This window comes from Sinohyriopsis cumingii, chromosome 9, assembly GCF_028554795.1.
Source record: "Sinohyriopsis cumingii isolate HCF-2022 chromosome 9, ASM2855479v2, whole genome shotgun sequence".
NCBI classification, from domain to species: domain Eukaryota; kingdom Metazoa; phylum Mollusca; class Bivalvia; order Unionida; family Unionidae; genus Sinohyriopsis; species Sinohyriopsis cumingii.
Window position 1 is genome coordinate 17,321,586 of NC_142969.1, and position 20,141 is coordinate 17,341,726.

The 20,141-nt window shown below is 32.6% G+C and overlaps 1 protein-coding gene across 2 annotated transcripts in view; it reads right to left on the reverse strand.

Annotated features, from left to right (window-relative positions):
- The window catches only part of LOC149791323 (uncharacterized), a 233,481-nt gene that overhangs the window by 121,617 nt on the left and 91,723 nt on the right, over positions 1-20,141 (reverse strand). For both annotated transcript variants that reach the window (XM_089969171.1, XM_089969172.1), the window contains exons 19-23: positions 15,598-15,683; positions 15,209-15,279; positions 4,633-4,768; positions 4,033-4,123; positions 2,860-3,114 (exon numbers count right to left, since the gene is read on the reverse strand). In XM_089969171.1, the coding sequence (XP_089825297.1) occupies positions 2,860-3,114; positions 4,033-4,123; positions 4,633-4,768; positions 15,209-15,279; positions 15,598-15,683 (639 nt within the window). The remainder of the gene's footprint in view (positions 1-2,859; positions 3,115-4,032; positions 4,124-4,632; positions 4,769-15,208; positions 15,280-15,597; positions 15,684-20,141) is intronic.

The following is a 20,141-nucleotide window of genomic DNA, read 5'->3' on the forward strand; positions in this document are numbered from 1 at the left end:
GAAACATTTGCTATATGGTGCCTTTTTCATAGTTTTTTTCATGGACGGAACACACATGTTTTACATAAGCGAGCTTGATGTCTAACTTGGATGTTAGTAGTTCTTAAAAGGCTACACTTCTCCTTTTAACACGGACAATACGATATTACAAAAATATAAGATTTACGTATATGGTTTGAAGACTAACCAGCACAAATTTATTACCATCACCTATGACCACCACATTGTCAAAAGGGATATGGTTATTGTTAAGGGTTAATCCTATCCAAATCAAGAATGGATTTCCAGACTATTTAATGCTCGTACAGTGTTGGCCTCATTTATAACCAGCTCCCTACATCCTGAATAAAAGCCTCATTTTTCAACATTCATTTCTATAGTGCCAGCTGTCCCTTAAATCCATTCATACTGTTTTTTACTCTCGACAATTATTTTAGACTCTAATAGCTTTAATTTTCTCATAACATTTTGGGTACAACTATACTGAATTATATATATCTATATCTATATATATATATATATATATATATATATATATATATATATATATATATATATATATATATATATATATATATATATATATATATATATATATATATATATATATATATATATATATATATATATATATATATACATATATATACACTTGAAACTCTAGAGTACATGGTAAGAGGACCCATGTTAAATGAATTGTCTCCAGATGAAAAAGATTCATAACTCTGCTTTGAGATTAACAGGGAAATGAAGAAACTTGGGATCTTACAAAGACAATTATGTTTAAATAAGTTTGAACTACATCAGCTTCTATAGAAGACTTGCATTAACATGCCATTTGCACCAGTTAAACTGTACCTAATTTTATATTTAGTAATAAGTAACTCTAATCTGCTAATCAGGTTAATTTGTTAATCTATCTCTGATCTTGAGCTCATTACATTTTTCCCATAAAATATGTCAAGTATTCTTCACATTGATTAGCCATCTTTTAATCTATACATTCTGATCTTGTTATATTCTGCAATGAACATTTTGTATGGTAGTAGATAGTGGTGTTCTGATTGATTTACGCTGAACGTGTACTGAGAAATGCAGGATAAACTGCACCTATTTTATTAATTTAATTATTAAAATTATTTTATAGGTGAAGATAATACATTAGTGTCTCATATTTGCAAATGTTTCATCATAAAGATTCTAACAAATAGCAAATAACAGCAATTATGATCAATTTGCTGAAATAAATATCTTTCCCGCTTGCCACTCTTACTCCAATGATAATGCTACAAGCAACATGGACCATTCTCAATTGTTCAAATGTTATGAGGGAACATTATTGATTAGCATGCGGGTTTTATAATGATAATTATGGTGTGTGTTTAGTGCCATTTAGTTTGTCAATCACTGCAAGATAGTTTGTGGTTGCATAAAAAACAAATTGGGTCAATGTTGCTCCCATCTGTAAGTCAAAAGGACAACACCTATTAAAACAGGTTTTCTGTCCTCTGATTTGCATATTTTGAAATCAAGATCAAATTATGTACCACTTATGACATAAATTCATAAATATCTGCAAGGATGACAATACCAGGGGGTTAAATTAATTGTGTAATCAGCTTGAACAACTGGGTCTGTCCACTGGGATCATAACTTGGAACATTTTGAAATGTCCACATAAAGTGGCTGTGGTGGCTCAATAGTCAAGGCATTAGACTAGAGATTAGAAGGGAGTAGATTCGATTCCCAGACCCTGACCAACATGGATTGAATATTAAATTGTATTAAAAGTCATGGTTTTGTATTTTTATTTTGCTCTTTGTAGTTATATCTGAAGGATATAACTACAAAAATGCAAACTATATGCTCTCAGTTATTTGTAATGGCGCTTGAATAGATGAAAATAATGCACAATATGTTTGGCAAGACAGAAACATCAAATGCTTAAGGTAATTCAGTAAGATGATTCTACCAAAAGTCAATCATTTTTAAACCAAACACATCCAAACTTGATTTGCTATATTCAAAAATTGCAACTTTGGTTAAGCATTTAGCAATAATTCTCAGCAAATAAATTTGTAAATTTGGAAGGTACATGATGTTTGCTCAATTAGAAGAAATCGGTTGTTATTAAAGTACAATGTGATTTTTTAACATAGAGAAATTATATAACTTGAATAAAGTTATTGGTATGCAAAGAATATAATAGTTTGGATTAGTGGTGATCAACAAGCCTTCGGTTTGTTCCATTATTGGTAGAGTCCCAGAACAAATTTTCTTAAAGAAAATTATTGGCGCTAATAAGATATATACAGCATCATATCTGAATAGCGTGCGATATGCCTTCTTCAAGGTATTTGGTGGCTAGTCCAAAGAAAGATAATTTGTATTTCTTGTATGTTTTGCCTCCGACTTTGTCTTTTGTTGTGTTAAGGAAAGATTTATTTCTTCAGCAGTTGTTTTCTGGAACCCCTATGTCAGTCTATCTACCACATGTGGCGCCTTAAAAGCATTGCTCATCATCATTAATGGCCATAATATCCTAATATATTACACCGATATTTGTTAACATATTTTTGAATTTTTGCATTCCTGACTATGAATCTAAATAGTTGTTTTTATGTGTTAGCTTCGATATTAATAGTCCTTTCATGTATGTGTTTGTTTTTGTAATAAACATCTCTTCTTTCTCCATCTAAAGTGCGAGATGTGACAGAGTTTAATGATTTTATGGCCCATTTACATTTCACCTACTGTTGAGGGTTGAATTTTCCTAACATATTAAGGTTGGTTCTGTAAATCACACACAATCCCTTAATGAGAATGAAATATACATCTGAGACTGCTAAAGGTAAAAACCTCTTAATTCTACAGGTATCGCTGTTGCCGATGGCGTTGCAGTGCTGTTAATGGCCACAGTGCTATTGGTCACTGGTGGGTCTGTTGCTGTGCTAGTGGCAGGCATGTCTCTGGTGGCACTAAATGTGGGCACGTTAGAGGTAATGGTTGTTTTCGGCATATCACTTGTTGTGCTAGTGACTTCGGGTGTCCTGTTATATATCTCTTCCGTGGTCACAGTGGTTGGATTTATTGTGAAACTGGATTGTATTTCATCTGTGTAAATTAATAGAAAGAAACAATGTCATGAACGATTATTTTAAGTTTTAAATCTTAGAGATTTCATAAAATGTAAGTTTTAACCTATGTTTTTGTAGGGGAAGGATTTTCATTACGTTAGGAGTGTTCGTATTGTAATGGAGCAGATGTTTGGGCCATGTGTTGAGACGAAACTATAGAACACAATGAGAAAATGCAATCATTCTGGTGCGCTAAAAGTCGAAGGTGAAATTAGTAGAAAGTATAGTTTGACGACAAAAGTGAAGATCTCATAAAAACCTTCAATAAAGAATGATTAATGTAGATCTCTGAAACAGTGGGGCCTCTGAAGAATGATTCTCCTCCAGAAAAGCAACCTTTCGAAGGATTGCAATGTGGTCTAAGTCCAAATAGTACGCAGAACAAATTACAGCAGACGTGTATCAGCCCATCTGACAAAGCAGTGTACAATGACATGACATGCCTCTAAGTCTTGTAACTTGCTGTATGAGGCACTAAAGCATGGCTGTTGACATGTTGACAAAGAGTTCTCCTTCAGAAGACTAGAGAAAGCTGCCTTAAAAGATCAGAACATATGGTTTTGATTATTAGCCTCTGATGACCCAGTCTAAATCACAATTATGCTGCATCAGTATCCAGGCGATAGAGGTGAAAGGGCCAAGCAAGAGAGTGAAGAAAATTAAAAATTAAAAATGAATTCTAGCATGCAACCCAAATATCCATTTTAAATGAGGCAACGATCATATATTTTCATCTGATTATGTATGTTAAAGATCAAACATTTAGGAAAAGATGCAGTGGGGATAGAGACAGGACGGGTGATGTAAACAATAGAGAGAGAGCGAGAGAGAGAGAGAGAGAGAGAGAGAGAGAGAGAGAGAGAGAGAGAGAGATGATTAATGGTGTACTGCGTACTCATTCCATGAACACGTAAATCTGAAATTCCCTGGACAATGTTTGATTCAGGAAGCTCGTGGATGGAAATTCTAGATGAAGCTTCGTGTCTCTGAAAAAGTAAAATAATAAATTCCATTATTAATTTAACATTGACATGTTCGATGCGGTTGAGGGATGGGAGAGGCCCGTTATGGGAAAGCATCATTCCATACAGTTTAGATGGAATAAACAGTGGTTAGTGTATACTGTCAATTATTAGATAAAACTTACCAAAGCAATTGGATAAATCTGCATAGTTGCATCCTTGGATCTATTTATATATTAGGCTGTTATAATGCATTTTCTTATGGCAACAAAAATTATAAATGTTCGAAGTTGATCATACATGTCTTTATCAAATACAGTAACTGATATGCATATCAGTGCCTAAACAATAGAGCCATCCTATGGAAAATCAAAAGAATCTAACAGCAATAAATGAAAAACAACATATGATGAAACACTTGATTATATCACGTACATAACAGTAATAGTCATTCCTGATATAGCATGTCTTTATTTATAACATAAGACTAAGAATTATATCAGAAATATACGTGTCTTCGTAAATGTATTTACCCCTTTCTTCATTGGGAATTTATTCTTGTCCCGGCCTTTTCCTGTTGGTACTGGTTTTGTGTTTGACGAGTCCAAAGTTGGATCACATCTTTCAATTGCTGACATGTCACGCTTACTTTGAGTATAGCATGACGTACTGGAAAACACAAAATAAATTATTTGTTAACAACATGCACATAATCGGTATGGATATTAATTACTAGACCATATACTGCAACGATCTATTTCTACAGGGACAATCAATGCAAACAGATGCAATGCTAAAGGTGTTAATTTGACTGTAATGGAAAGTAAAGTAGTGATGTTACAACATGCTTTTGATGGATCACAAAAATATATTCAAAAATGTTCTTGTCTAAATTCTTTATAACACCCAGTTAATGTCTATCAAAAATATAGGTTGTTTGCACATGATATTTCTATAAAATAAATAATTTGAATAACACTTTGCAAATATTACACACCTTAGACAACCTCACCTGACCTATCCCATCAAATTAATTATCCAACCATCCAAATGACCTGCCTATTTAGTGTGAAACAACTCCACGCTTGTAAACTGGTATTATTATTATTATTATTATTATTATTATTATTTCTACTACTACTATTACAAGTAGTAAAATCTGTATTAAAGATCATTACCACCTACATAAGCATCAATTTATAGAGCGTACGCAATCTACACTCTTAATATCTTGAAATATAATCAGTACCCGGAAACTTAATGACATTCAATACTATTTATTGTCATGAATAATAAAACAAAAATAGAGATATACATAACAAATTATCTGTTTTAAAGCCCTATAATTCAAACAAGTGATTATGTTCAGTAAATGAATCAATCCCCTCAGTACGTGTAATACTTAAAATGATATAAACTAAATAAAACTTACAGTATCTATTAGTGTGAAAATTATATATATATATATATATATATATATATATATATATATATATATATATATATATATATATATATATATATATATATATATATAATCAATGATCAGTGATATGTGTCGAGACGTATACATATTTAATTAAACATAAAAGAGGCTTGCCGAGTATCCTTTTCATGAAATATTTGTACAACCATTTATATATATATTTGATACATCGTACATATTATACGACAATTTTATTTTTATAACATACTAATACACATATTTGACTTTTGAACAGAGTTAGGACCGACTAAGAACAACTTTGTATTGACCGAAATAATGAACTCACATCCCTGCTGAGTGTATCCTACACAAAATGTAGTTCTGTCTTTTTGTGCCTATTCACAATCACCTTTGCATATTGATAAATTGTTTGTTTTCATTCACGTTGATTAAATCAGTATAATTCACGCTTATTATATTTACACGACATATAGTTTTAATGAAGAAAGTAGAGCAACACAAAAACATAGTTAAATTCTTGAATACTGAACATTCAGCCATTCATGTACAGGTGCATGGAAATTAGTGTGGGATAGAATCTAAGCAAAATGACAAGCCAACAAGAAGTAACAAAAATATTTCATGTATTTACAGTTGATCTAGGTAATTATTTTTTAAGTAACATTACTACCTACCATAACATTCTCACTCTATATCTGTCTCTCTCGCTTTCTCTGTCTCTCTTCCTTTGGTCGGTTTGACTTAGAATTTTCTATCATTCTCTTTGGATATTTTCATTTTTAATTATTAATAATCGATTTGTAGAACCTTATAATATGTTTAAGAAACTAATACATCAACAAAAACAAAGTTTTAGATACATTACATTATATGTGTCGTGTAACTAAGACCATTACCTTAAAGTGTCAACCGGCTATTGCAACTTTATATCATTGATTAATATAAACCCTGTGGATAGATCACAACGGAAGTGTGCACATACCGTTGCAATGAACCATATTATTGTAGGTTGTTTGGTGCACGTTCAGTTTCAATGTTTTCATCCAGCCATAATTCTTTTTCTCTCATTCGAGATTTTGTATGTACTTTGTCTTTTTTCTTATACATCAGAAGGGAAGGGGAAACGGAAAAAAAGAAAGGATTGCGATGAAATTGTGTACCATGTTAAATTCATTTAGAAAACAGGGATTATTATTTTAATACATCCGTAATGATTAATGAGTGCAAATTCACCATTGATAGTAATATAACTGACAGCACACAGATCCAATAATGTTTACATGTGCGACATGGACGGATCATAATTTGATGTACCAATAATATGTCTTTATACCAACGATTATTAAAAAATATGGACCAATTATTAAATTATTACAGACAAATTCAAATGAACTGTGGTAAAACTGTATCGCTGCATTTATTCGGCTTCTTCATATATATCTTATGGTCAATCTAAACATATACCTTCTCCAAATTTAGAACGATGCAGTAAGACCTTTCTTGTACCATTAGCCTAAATATCTTAAGATTGTTTTTTATGTTTAAGATGTTGCTATAACTGCTGTCAAACAATGTATATATTTATATCGTTAATGTCTTCTTGAAATCATTTCCTGTAGACAAAGCAGTTTTAATGATAGTTTCAATTAACGGCAAAGACTCAATCGGGTAGGACATACTGACTTCTGAAATGGCCGTTGCAACAGTACTTTCGACCTCCACAACCGAAATTGATTGGTTGGTTTTTCTATTTTTGTCTTCTAATACATTGCAAATAACCTACAACGTATCATTTCAATATCTCGGTACAAAGGCCATGAAATGAGATGAACAGCTAAAGCGTATTGTAAAGAGAGTAATTATCAATTTTTAAATGAGACACACGGACGCAATATCATTATACCGCAGTGGTTACTTAATGGATCATATAGACTCAGATTCATTTAAGTACATACATTTATTCAAAAATGCATCATGGTTACAAACCCAAATGTAACCAAATCTTCAGATGATTGTAACTCCTTATATCGGTTAAAAAATGTATACTCTCTGCATCTAACGAAAACTGTTAAATAGGGATTTTCTGAAATAAGGATCAAAGATATAGGGTATCTACCCAGAATAAGATGAACACATGGATAACAAATGTTGTAGACGATAGTTAGTGTTGTGAAATTTTCCTAATTGAGATGCCCTTAATGTAAACCGGAAGTATGCTCATTGTGGGAAATCATACAACATACTGTCCAAATTCTGTACTCAAATGTTATTAAATAGAGACAGCTTGAACTTTTGATTAAACTTCCACAATGTTAGAAAGAGATTTTTATAACGGTAACTCATATAAAGGTAAAATGGGCATTCCTACTTAAATCTATATAGGATCTTTTGTACATATGGAGCAAATTTCCTTCTATCAGCGAAACAAGAAATAGTAGAGTTCATAGTAGATATCCTCTGTGAGTTCATCAATTAAGTTAAAGTACTATTCCTTGTATTTATCATTTGCATATGCAACAAAAGAAGCTCGTTTTAAAAATACAAACATTTTATTTAGAGCATTATCAAATAACCTTGTTATTGAAAAGGCTCGTTATATTTATATACATTGCACATCAAATACTATCAGAAATTACCTAATGCTGCTGAAGTGATAAAGTGTGCAATTTCATTTTAAGACAAGTAAAATCAATTAAAATTTGGCCATAACATAATATGTACGTTTAATTATATGTGGATTGTATTGAATTATGTTACTTAGTATCACATGTTTGCGTCATGAAGTTACGTTTGCAGATTAATGCTAAATAAATGTCCATTACGTTATGTTGAAAATAAATTAATCCACATCTAACTCGTGGAACCGAATGTGTACAACGTCAAATACAAATGCATTATTTATTATCTCATGAGTTCACATGAGCGGGAATGATAGAGAGAGCTGTAGGCTTGAGCTTACCATTGTTTCCCTTCAGCCAAAATAAACTATATAATACTGGTGAATTGATAAAAAAATTCGTATAAAACTGCTTTGTCAACACAAACAAGAAACAATACCTTTGTGTGAAAAGCACATATAGCCCAATATAAAACATTGCATAAAGCAAAAGAACACAGTCACATCAAAACTGTAGAAACAAAATTGGAAAATTGCTATGACTTAAACATCATCCTAAAATTAGGAATAATTCATTAATTTATTTCTCCTGACAGAATGTTTCTTAATTACAAGAGAACGAAATGGTGTTAAGACAACATAACAGCAACATTTTTAGGTAGCAGCATTACTCATAAAAACAACATGTAATAATGAACAAATATAAAAACCTGGAGAACAGCGTTTTAACTTTTTAAATTAAAGCGACTACACTTGTTTGCTATGATACTGTAGTGATTTATCTAATTTGGAAAACATACTTTCATATTGTGTGAACAAAACTGTCTGACAATATAGTGGTCTTCCTGATCATTTATCTATATGCAGGTATGTATCTGTACAGTGCGTGAGCATAGTTGAGTTACTCACATACAAGATGAAATACATCACTTGACACAAGATAAGTGTCTTTGAATTTCATGCTCAAATGTACTGTCTCGCAACATGAATAACAGAAAATAGTAACAGAGTTCTTACCGTAGTCCAATCGATAATACCGGATGCTTACCGTCTAAGTTCTGTGTTTTATTTACATTCCTACATAAACCACCAGTAGTTATATATGTCTCTTTTAATTTGTGGAAAAGAAACACACATACAAAAGAATAACAAATAAGCACATTGTGGGTTTTGACTCATGACAGCTGAGATTGGTTACCAAGCATGTTACAAAATGAAAGAAAATACTTTGTTTGGAGATTTTTATGCTGGGATGGGTATAGGTATATTTAATCAAATCAACTGGACCCTATTTTCGATGGTCGACACAATGTCGGAGTTGGTCTGATTTGATCTCGACCTCGGTCAAATATAGCCGATAATCGATACCCGGCAAACTCTTGCGTACCGGGCCTATTGGTTAAATAAAGAAATGTTTGTCATGTCGAGGTGGTGCAGTGGAATCCGACCTGTCTGTGAGAGGGTGTTCATGGATCACGTCATGGCTGATGTGCCTTCTGGAATGTGGTATCCCTTTAAAATTAATCCTTAACAAAAGTGGTATCATGACATCTTCATCTGTCAATATGCTCTTTCACGTATTCTTCTTGAATGTCCCATCCTGTGACCCAACGTCTTCGGCCCAAAATTTGCATATCTCACAAGAATGCGTGGAAAATGCTGTTACGTTTTACAAGCAAATCATGTATGTTTATAAGTCATGCTTAAGCTGAAAAGCTGTGATGGGCGTTCTATGTTTGAAAGCAAAAATGAATAATTACTTATTAGGAAAATGAAAGAAACATGCTCTAATATGATTGCTAGAGCTTCCAGTCAGGGAAATATGCGATGCATTTTGAAACAGGACAATATTCCAATAGTATTACTTGTATATTTTTTCTGCAATCTCCTCAAGGAAAAAGAAAACTACAAATCTAGATTGAAGTTTATTTGGTCTAATGTGCATACCATTGCTACAACAAATGTATGCATTCATAAGAAAGGCATGGGCACAAGCTTGCGTTCTTTCTTCGGTTCCTAGATGACATGCTGCAATTGCCACTAAATCGTCAAAATTGTTCATATGCGTAATTGTAAGACGTAGTTTCGGAATATCTCAATATCAGTTCATAAAGAGTAGCAATAACAAGACTTTTAAAATGCCACTTTCGGAAGCAAAATTAGAAACATTTTCTTTCCGGATAAACAATACATCAATAGGGTATTTCGATGAACACATCAGAGGATTTGTGAATATACTTTTAGAAGGAGAGATAAATATATTCTGAAAATGACTGTTGTATGTGCCATTTTGGATGTTTTGATGTTTGAGGACACTATATTCATTTTGCAACTGATTTAATCTTGGATTAATGTGTAACTAAAGTATGGCTGTAGTTTAGGGATAACAAGGTGCACAGTTTAACAGCACTGAAAACCTATGTTCCCAACGGTGAGATGATCATATACGAGTGATAACGATGAAAGAGAATAATAATGCATTTGACAAAAATTTATTTACACAGTTTATTTAAGTTTTCTCCTTTAATTTTAAAACTAATGAAATATTAACATGAACATATGCTTGATACTTAATTTGGTATCGGATGTCTTAGCATGAAAATCAGTTCTTTTGTACTAAACACCACTTAGAAGTATTTGAAACCCATCAGCATGTTCTTTCGGTTAAACTGCTTTATATCTATATTGATATAATTTGTCAGCTTCGATCAATTCAGAAGAGCCACTCTTCACACTTAAAGGAAGACCATATGGAACATAATCCTTCACCAGCTGATATACAGTGAATGTTTATTCAACAACTAGCAAAATATGTGCTGTTGTGATTGTGTTGTTTAGTTGCTATATGTGTATGACAATAATGTGAGTAAAATGATGTATAGATTAATGATCGGTTAAATACTGCAAATAATTATGATCAGTAATTCAATATTCGCACAGGGGTTTCGAGTGGCCGAGGGGTGTAAAGCGCTCTCCTTTACGGATCACTGCCATCTCACTTCTGTCTGCGTGGGTTCGAGTCTCAGATTCAGCTAATGTGGGTATGTGAGAAAGCTTGCCAGTAGCTTCTCGTGGGTAAGTGGTTCTTTCCGGGGTTTTCACGGGTTCTTCCTCCACCATTAATACTGGCCGTAATGTATAGCATATCGTGTGCTGAAAAATGGTGTTAAGCTCTACAACAACAACAACAACAATATTCGCACTATTAAGAATGGATTAATGTCTGTATACGTAAATATATAGCTGTAATTGTAAAACTTCAAAATGGTACCATCATTCATTAAATGCTAACAGCTCAAATATTGCTATATCCAAGGCAGAAACTTTGTCAAACAAATTCTAACAAATATGCTCCCTAACTTGAAATAGGCTGGCAGCTCTGAAATTAGAATAAGTATATTACTTTGCAAACAGATACTACAGACAACAACAATGAAAAGAAGCATATTTGACAATGATTATGGAATTCATTTATAACCTCTTTAACTGCCTGAAAGTTCTTCAATAAAGATTTTGTTAAAGTATAGGGATCCCCTCTCAACTGTCCACTAAATGGTATAAATTACATTTCGCTTAGAAACATCGTCATCATCCGCATGCATGGATAATACACTTTAGACATAACTTAACAGATTTAAAGATGAGTATAAACATAACCATATCAGATAATTATTTCTATTTTGTATGTCAACACTACACACTGTCCTTTCTAATCTAGCAAAGAAATACATCCAGGATCCTTTATAATGCATTACCCATCATTTATATAATTGGATTAGCTACGTTTAGAGCAGTGACGAATAATTAACAAGGATTCAGTCGCAATGTAGAAGATGTAATAAAAATAGCTGTCATAAATGAATATTATTATTTTCTTCTTAGCCAATGTATTGGTAAATGAAAGCAAATATTTACCACAATAGTATTATTCATGGCCAAAACTAGAATAATGTAACAATTTTATATGGCAAAACAAAATAATCTTAAACATATTTTCAAATTTGAAAACCTTATGCTAAACATTGTAAGTAAACTTATAATATTTTCTGGAATTAATGGATAACCTGTTTAATTAGAATAATATAATAATTTATTCTTTGGTCATTCCATTTTCTGTAAGTTTGATTAGATATATTGTTGCTCCATAATAATTTTATTATTTTCAATACCCGATGAATATATTTTCTAGCCTTCTATGAAATCATATTTTCTCATCCTCCGATCTGTAGTTTTAAAATGTTCCAGTTTACTGCTAACATAGTTTCTGTTCCGTTCTGTTAATAACCATTCATACATTCCAATCTACCTGCAGCCGGGTGTGCACAAGATTTAGTTAAACTGCAAGACATAGAATGAATTCGTATGAGCAAAATGTCCTTAAGATTGTCCTCCTGGGCGAAAAACAATACAATAATAGAATTTTGAAGAGGAAGATTCGCATGAATCTGCTATTTAGAAAATAACAATTACAAGGAGAAAATAGATCATTGCTTACACAATACGTATATCCCCGTACAGACAATGCATAAATCCTCAAGATAAAAGAAAATTCAAGAGACGTTTGCATGATAGATTATATATGTTAGGAAAATTATGTTTCATGGAGAATTGATGAATTTTTATTATAGATGCAAATTTTAAAGACGTAACTATATCATGGAGTGGTAATAAAATATAGCAGATGACATTTTCATGTAGACATAATGAACATTAAAATCCATATATCACCAATAAGAAATACATTGGTGACTAAAATCATTAACTGAAAGCAAATACAACCGTTTGTTATATGAGTGCACATTTATCAAATTCAACGAATGTCTGTTCATATTATGTGAACTATACTACCCATCTATCGGTTTGTATCATTATGTATTTGTGTATGCATCAATCGATCTATTTATGTATATAAGTATCTATGAAAGTATCTATGTATTTCCAGTAAACATACAAAAATATTGAATTATAATTCTAACATGGTTGTTTCTTGACATCTCCTTTAACGTAATCCAAATTTGTAAGCAGACAAAAACAATCAATAAGGGGAAGCGATATCTTAATTCCAGGAATACTATTCCACTTACCGTGCAGAAGTGTTTGAGGTACACCTCAAACTATCCATGCATATATTTAACATCTAACTTTACAACCAACAATGATGAAAGTCAAACAGACAAAGAAAGTATTATGGAGAAACGTATAATATGAAACTACCAGCAACTTTAATTTTTCGCCCATTCGTGCTCTATGTTTGACATGTAGCAATTCTTTACGCATTTATAGTTAGGAAGTGTGAGCGATTTCTATGTGCAAGTTACAAAGAATTATGGACATGCTAAAGAATATTTTCTTCAATTGTTAAAATTAAACACTTTTTTATTTCACCACTTTTTCATATTGCACGCATAACCAATGTTTATACAAGCATTCTTTAAAATATACGTTTATACGGATTTCAGATTTACCACTATATGTATAAAATCCGAACTACCAGTGTCGACGTCAGCGTTGGAAAGAATAATCCTTATATCTCGTTTATGATATACTAGTGATGTATAAATGTGTTTTGCCTTTATTCCTGTATATATTTTGTAAAATATTTACAAATTACCTACATCAACTGACCATTGCAAAGACACTGTCCCACAACCTGAAATCTGCAAACCAAGTTTTAGGCATTACTGTAAGGAGACTAACTATCCGGAGTTTAAGTCTGCCTATAAATCCCTGATGCAGTTGATTGCACACAACACAGTGTGTACCCGTGTTGATATTTGGCAGGTCAATATAATAGTACAAAACAAAGCAACAGTATTTTTCTCGTCTCATTTATTTCAAATAAATCCGTATGAAGTAAATAAGCGGTCACTAAATAATTAATGTTTTCTTTCAGCATGGTGACATGTGTACCTGAATTCAGTGTATTAGATTCGCATTGCATTCCTTCTCATAATTTATTTTGGATAATTTCATAGCTTTATCTTCAATACCTTTTCTTCCATAACACTAAAGTGAATTATGGACCGGCGAATAAATTTAACGATGTATATCTTTCAAGTAATATATATCTCCATCTACTGTCATGTGGGGTTATAAACCTCATTTGTGCTTAACCCTCTCATATATACATAGTGCTCTTTGAAAGCATGTGTTTTGGAAACTGAATAATCAACACATTTAGGTTCTAAATAGAAACGAATATTGTTTTAGTCATCACATTAGTTCCTGGACTTCCATACTTGGTTTCTTACATAAACCAAAAGTTCAGTTCAAAACAACGCTAGAGAGGGAGATATATATACATAAAGACAGACAGACAGACAGAGACAGAGGGAAAGACATAAAGATAAAGATAGTGGCGACGGAAAACCTAATGGTACAATTGTCAAAAAAGATAACTGCAAAACCACCCGCATTTCCACTATATTCTCAGAAAAATCTAAAGTCACTAATCCCAGATATAAGACGAAACATTATTTGATATGTCTCAAAGCATGCACGTGATATGTGCCACATATTTCTTTCGCAAAGGGATTCTGAGCTGAGTTACAAATAAAACAAATGCATTTGCGCAATGATATATACCAGATGTATATTAATATCCAATATGTTTGAGATGACTGTGTTCACAGTTGTCACCATTATTTAATCTATAATAATTGAATCATAAGTCGAAAGAAAATTGTCACTATTTTGTGTAAAAGGTTCATTTCAAAATATTTTCAGTTAACGTTATGTCAAGTTTGTGAACAACATAAGTATCACAACAAAAACTGTATATGACATGAAGTTTAAAGCGGGAATGGTGTTTTATTTATAGAAAATATCAAAATCATCTCAAGTCATTGAGCAAGAGTGACCTGTTTTTATGTGCTTTACACTTTTTTGTGTGTTCCTAATACTGTTAGCTCAGAGTAAGACACTTTTGTGGTATATTTTTCTCTACACGAAACTTACGTCGCTAATACTATAAAATAAGTATTTTGTGTTAACTGGGGAAACAAGTGACCTAAAATGTACATTTGTAAAAAATGTCAACACATACCATATTTCTAGATCAAATTGTCCCTCTGCGCCATATCTGTAGTAACATTTATATTTATTTGGCCAACGGACCTGGAATGAAATAGTTTTACTTGTCATCAAACTTACTATATAAGAAAGTACTTAGTACCCTTTGAGAAATGTATATCAAAAATTTTTCATTCTTCATCCATGCTGGGAGAATATCAAACCAAAGACAAATGATTTCGATTAACGACACCAATAGTAATGCATTTAGATTGGTTTAACATTCCTTGCAGATTATTTATTTCTCTTCTGCGCTTAATTATGCTTACACTAAACAAATGAACGGTCCTTTGCTTATAAATAATTTTTGGGTGCAGATACATGATCAAGAATGAACCTGCAAAATAGGATCGTTGAACATACCAAAACCATGCCATCTTCTCTAACATTAAGCACAACTCCTGTGGAATCAGGCATGCCATTGTCATTCCCATACATCCAGGATGTTCCTGAAACAATACATACTTTAGTAAGCTGCATCTTTATCTCAACACATTTAATGCACCAAAACGAGCTGACATCGATACATCCCATATAGATATAGCTATCAAACACCCTTTCCATTACAATAATATAGCAACAAAGAAACTCAGACTCATAATGCAACGTTAAATGCAAGTGTAACACTGGACATGTGACCTGTAACCCAATAATACATGACCAAAACGGGTACAGGAGATAATTATATACGTAAATGTATTCATATATTCTTTGCAAAATTAAAAGTTGTTAACCCTGACAAAATCTTAAGTAACTTCAATATTAATTTAAATATATATGCTATTAACCTGCTGAAGGGCATAACATCTCTGTCCTGTATAACTATCATAACTCCAAACCCATCACATCATACGTTATCAATTCAAGCATCGAAGTCTACATTTGATGAAACTCGCGTACAATCTCATCATTCAAACTCTGACAGCATCGTGTTTCTCTTTTTTTTCAAAGCTCTCCTTCCATTTTGAAGATCGTTTATATATTTCCTTCTCATTAAATTCATATACAATATCGTGTACTAAACCAACATTACCTTTTCTTGTCAGATTCATTGTTGGTATCTTGAATGTTTTATCTGATTAATCTTTAAGAGTTATTTAAAAGTGATATCATGAATCTTTAAGCTTCTCGTTCAAGTTTGTTTGGAACGATTGTAGGATATCACTCCCGAAGATCTTAACTTTTAAGTGCAGTATATTTGAATTGACTTTTTAAATCTGCATTGTAAAATAAGTTATTATATCATTCGACCGTCGCTTTAAGTCATCAACGAACGTTTGAAACTCTTCGTCATTCAAATCCTTCTGCAATTGTTGCAGTTGGAATAGTACCTATTGCAAGTATCCAGATACAGATTAACTTCCCGATTAACTCCATCTTTATTTAGAAGGGCTATCTCATTTTGATGAATTCGTTTGGAGGATTCAAGTTTGTTTGTTTACCATATGTTATGAATATTAAAGGTTTGACTCAGGCAGTAATGGAAACAAATCTCTAGTTAACTATATCATGAAATCTTTCAATTTTTATCCTTTCCAAATCTTCTATTCTCCGGTTCTAAGAGTTTAGTAACTCTACATATACAATGGCTTATTTACCATCAATCTGTTCTACCTATGTTGGAATATCTTTCAAATTAGTTCTTCCAACGTCTTACAAATCTGACCACAAATAAGTCTTTGTACACATATTAGATCCCCCCACATTGTTTGTACAATTTGGATTTCAAGCTCGCAAGATATATTTACAACATCTATATATTATGTTCGTGTTTCTTTTCCACGATGTCTTCGACTTATTTCATTCGTGTGTGATGTGAAAATCAATGAAATTAGTATGCCATGAAAGAAATATCACTTTCCAATCCTCATTGATAATGACCATAATAAATTATTTTCATACCTGTGTGCCATGGTTTGTATCATTACATTATATGAAATCACAGTAAAATACGTTTTTGAGCAATGATGAATCTAATAACATGGGGTAAATGACAGTATGGCAGTCAACGTTTTATGGACATGAGAGAATAAAATATACAGATTATCGGATGTAAAGAATTCACAAACTGCACAGGATTATATAGTTGTGTGTATTTTTCGACCCAGTGAACCCTAACAAATGAATACTAAAAGACAGCGTTGTGATAGTGTATATGTTAAAGGTGCTAAGAACACTTTGACATTATGCTTTAGATATTAAGATATACAAGTATCCTTAATTTTCAACATTACGAGTCATCAGCTCTTTAACTTGCTTCTAAATTGTGTAAGTCATCTGTGTTAGGTATATCTTGGTTTCCGTCTCATCATAAATGGAAGATTTTCAAATCAAATAAAATATTGTATGTCTCATCGCACATATTGCACTCTGTAAGGATATCATTGCTGTGATCTATGGGACTGAATAACTATATTTCCTCACCCCTATGGTATATGGTAATGTAGATATCCGTTTAACTTCAAAGTTTGCTAGCGTCCATGAATCAGTAGCATATTAAATGTCACCAGAATGATAAATATGAAACTGCATATACGATGTATCCATCAATTATTCATTATGCTATATGAAGCACGTTCGACGGATTGATCGCGGTTTCAGGTGCGTATATGTTGCCACAGGAAGCATTCGTAGCATGGATTATGATTATATAGTATGAAACTATTAAATCATAATGTAAGTACGCCATGAATGACACATCTTGTATGTCTGCCAAAGTATATGGAGCATGTTGTATGAGGTAAGTTGATATGATACGGTGGTGCAATATAAAGTTATTACATTGCCAGAAACAACAATTTCACTGGATTGAATTTGATCGTCGAGGTTGAAACCATTTTGTCCAATCAAACGTTTATACCACACGAGCAAATACTATTTGCATTCCAAAATTAAAACTAACAATTTCAGCTCATTTATTGGTATATACTAATTACACCAGTTACTTTACTTTACCGTATTATAGACTATTATTTTTATTTACTAGAAATTAGCTTCAAAGACTTAACATAATCAGATGGAACTATCGATTGCTAAAAATTGCAGTAATGTCATTAAACATTTTTGCACACCTTATGCTGCCTTATTAATGCACTCTGTTACAGCCATCGATTATGGAGTTGAAGAGACTTTTGCAAACTTCAAGCGAAAATAACTGTAAGAATAAAAAAGATACTTTTGTGCTTAGATAAACATAATAAAACAATTATATGTTTATTATGGTCAACCATTAGGAGCAAAGGAGCCTTTTAGAATATTTAGTTGCACCAATTTAAATGGTATTGCAGCTGATTATACTAATAATGTAAAAGGTAGATCGTGTGCAAATGGGTCAGTGGATTTGCCAGCAATAGTGAAACAGAGAATGAACTGAGAAGTAAGGTATAAACTGACATTTAATGGTGACATTCCGATATTTAATGAATATTTACATTAACATGTTATTTTTATATTGTAGTGTAGTCAACATCGCATTCAATTCGATTTTTTGTTTTTGTTCTTTAAGTTTACATTTTTGTTGGAAAAGTTATATTGGGAAATATAATAATTAATATTCCGTTAGTAAATCTGAACTCATCAGTCCTAATTAGTCTACGTATATGTAATGTACTACATAGTTACACATGTTTTGGCTAATTAAGGTTCTGCGACTCTAGAGGAAAGTAGTATCGAAACATCCAAATGGACAAACAAACTCTATGCAGTTGGATGCGCACTAAACATAAATGTATAAAGAGATAAAGAAAAGATGCAGAGAACAGACGAGGAGTGACAAAATTGATGGTCTGACTGAGTTCACCGATAGGTTAAAATGACTACACATGCTTTTAAAACATGTAATAAAATCACCTGAGGAGGTTCTCCCAAAAAGATAGGATTAGGTTTCTCAGTCATCTATTGATTGATCTGCTCTGCTCATATCACTATCGAAAATATGTGTAATAGATATTTGACTTACCAAATGGTATATATTGATTTACAAATATTGGAGGGGCCCCGAGTGGCCGAGTGATCTAAAGAGCTCTCTGTTACGGATCACTGCCATCTCACCTCTGTCTGCGTGGGTTCGAATCTCGGATTTAGCCAATGAGGGTATGTGAGAAAGCTTCCAGTAGATTCTCGTGGGTCGGTGGTTCTTTCCGGGGGTTTTCCCGGGTTCTTCCTCCGCCATTAATACTGGCAATGTATAGCCTATCGTGTGCTGAAATATGGCGTTAAACCCTAAAACAACAACAACAACCACAACAAATGTTGGAGACGTCTTGTGGTTACAATCAACATGCTATGTAAATATATTAATTTATATAACAAGAGTCATAACTCTATCGAAAATTGAGCTGAATAAACCAATCCAATTAAAGGAACATCTAGGACTATGAGATAGTCTACACCATAAATTGTAATAGAATCTGTTGAATGGCTTCTGATATATGCTGTGGTGTGGTTACCGTATTGACGGAAAATATTACAGATCCCCATCAAATGTTACTCTAAAAGACCAATTAGCCTTAAAGGGTCACCTAGATATAACAGAAAATTCACTTACCAAATGGTTTCAGATCATACGTATTGGTTGCAGAGCTATGCCGTATGAAAGCGGCAACCAAAGGAAAGGTATTATGTCAGTTGTTAATGCCTACCATTGTTTCGAGGATCGATTAAACGTCACAATGCCCATATACTAATCAAGATCTTTGAGAAGATGTGAAAATTAAGTAAACCGGAATATACTGAATGCTCTCTGCGATATGATGCTTATAATATTATGATGTCTTAGAAATGTAATTTTGATGAAATAAGGGCAATAGTCCTATTAAAACTGGGCACATGTAAGCAAATATTTTAAAGGGCACATCCGCCAATAATAAACTCACTGCGTCCACATTTGCGTATGGTTGAATAACTCT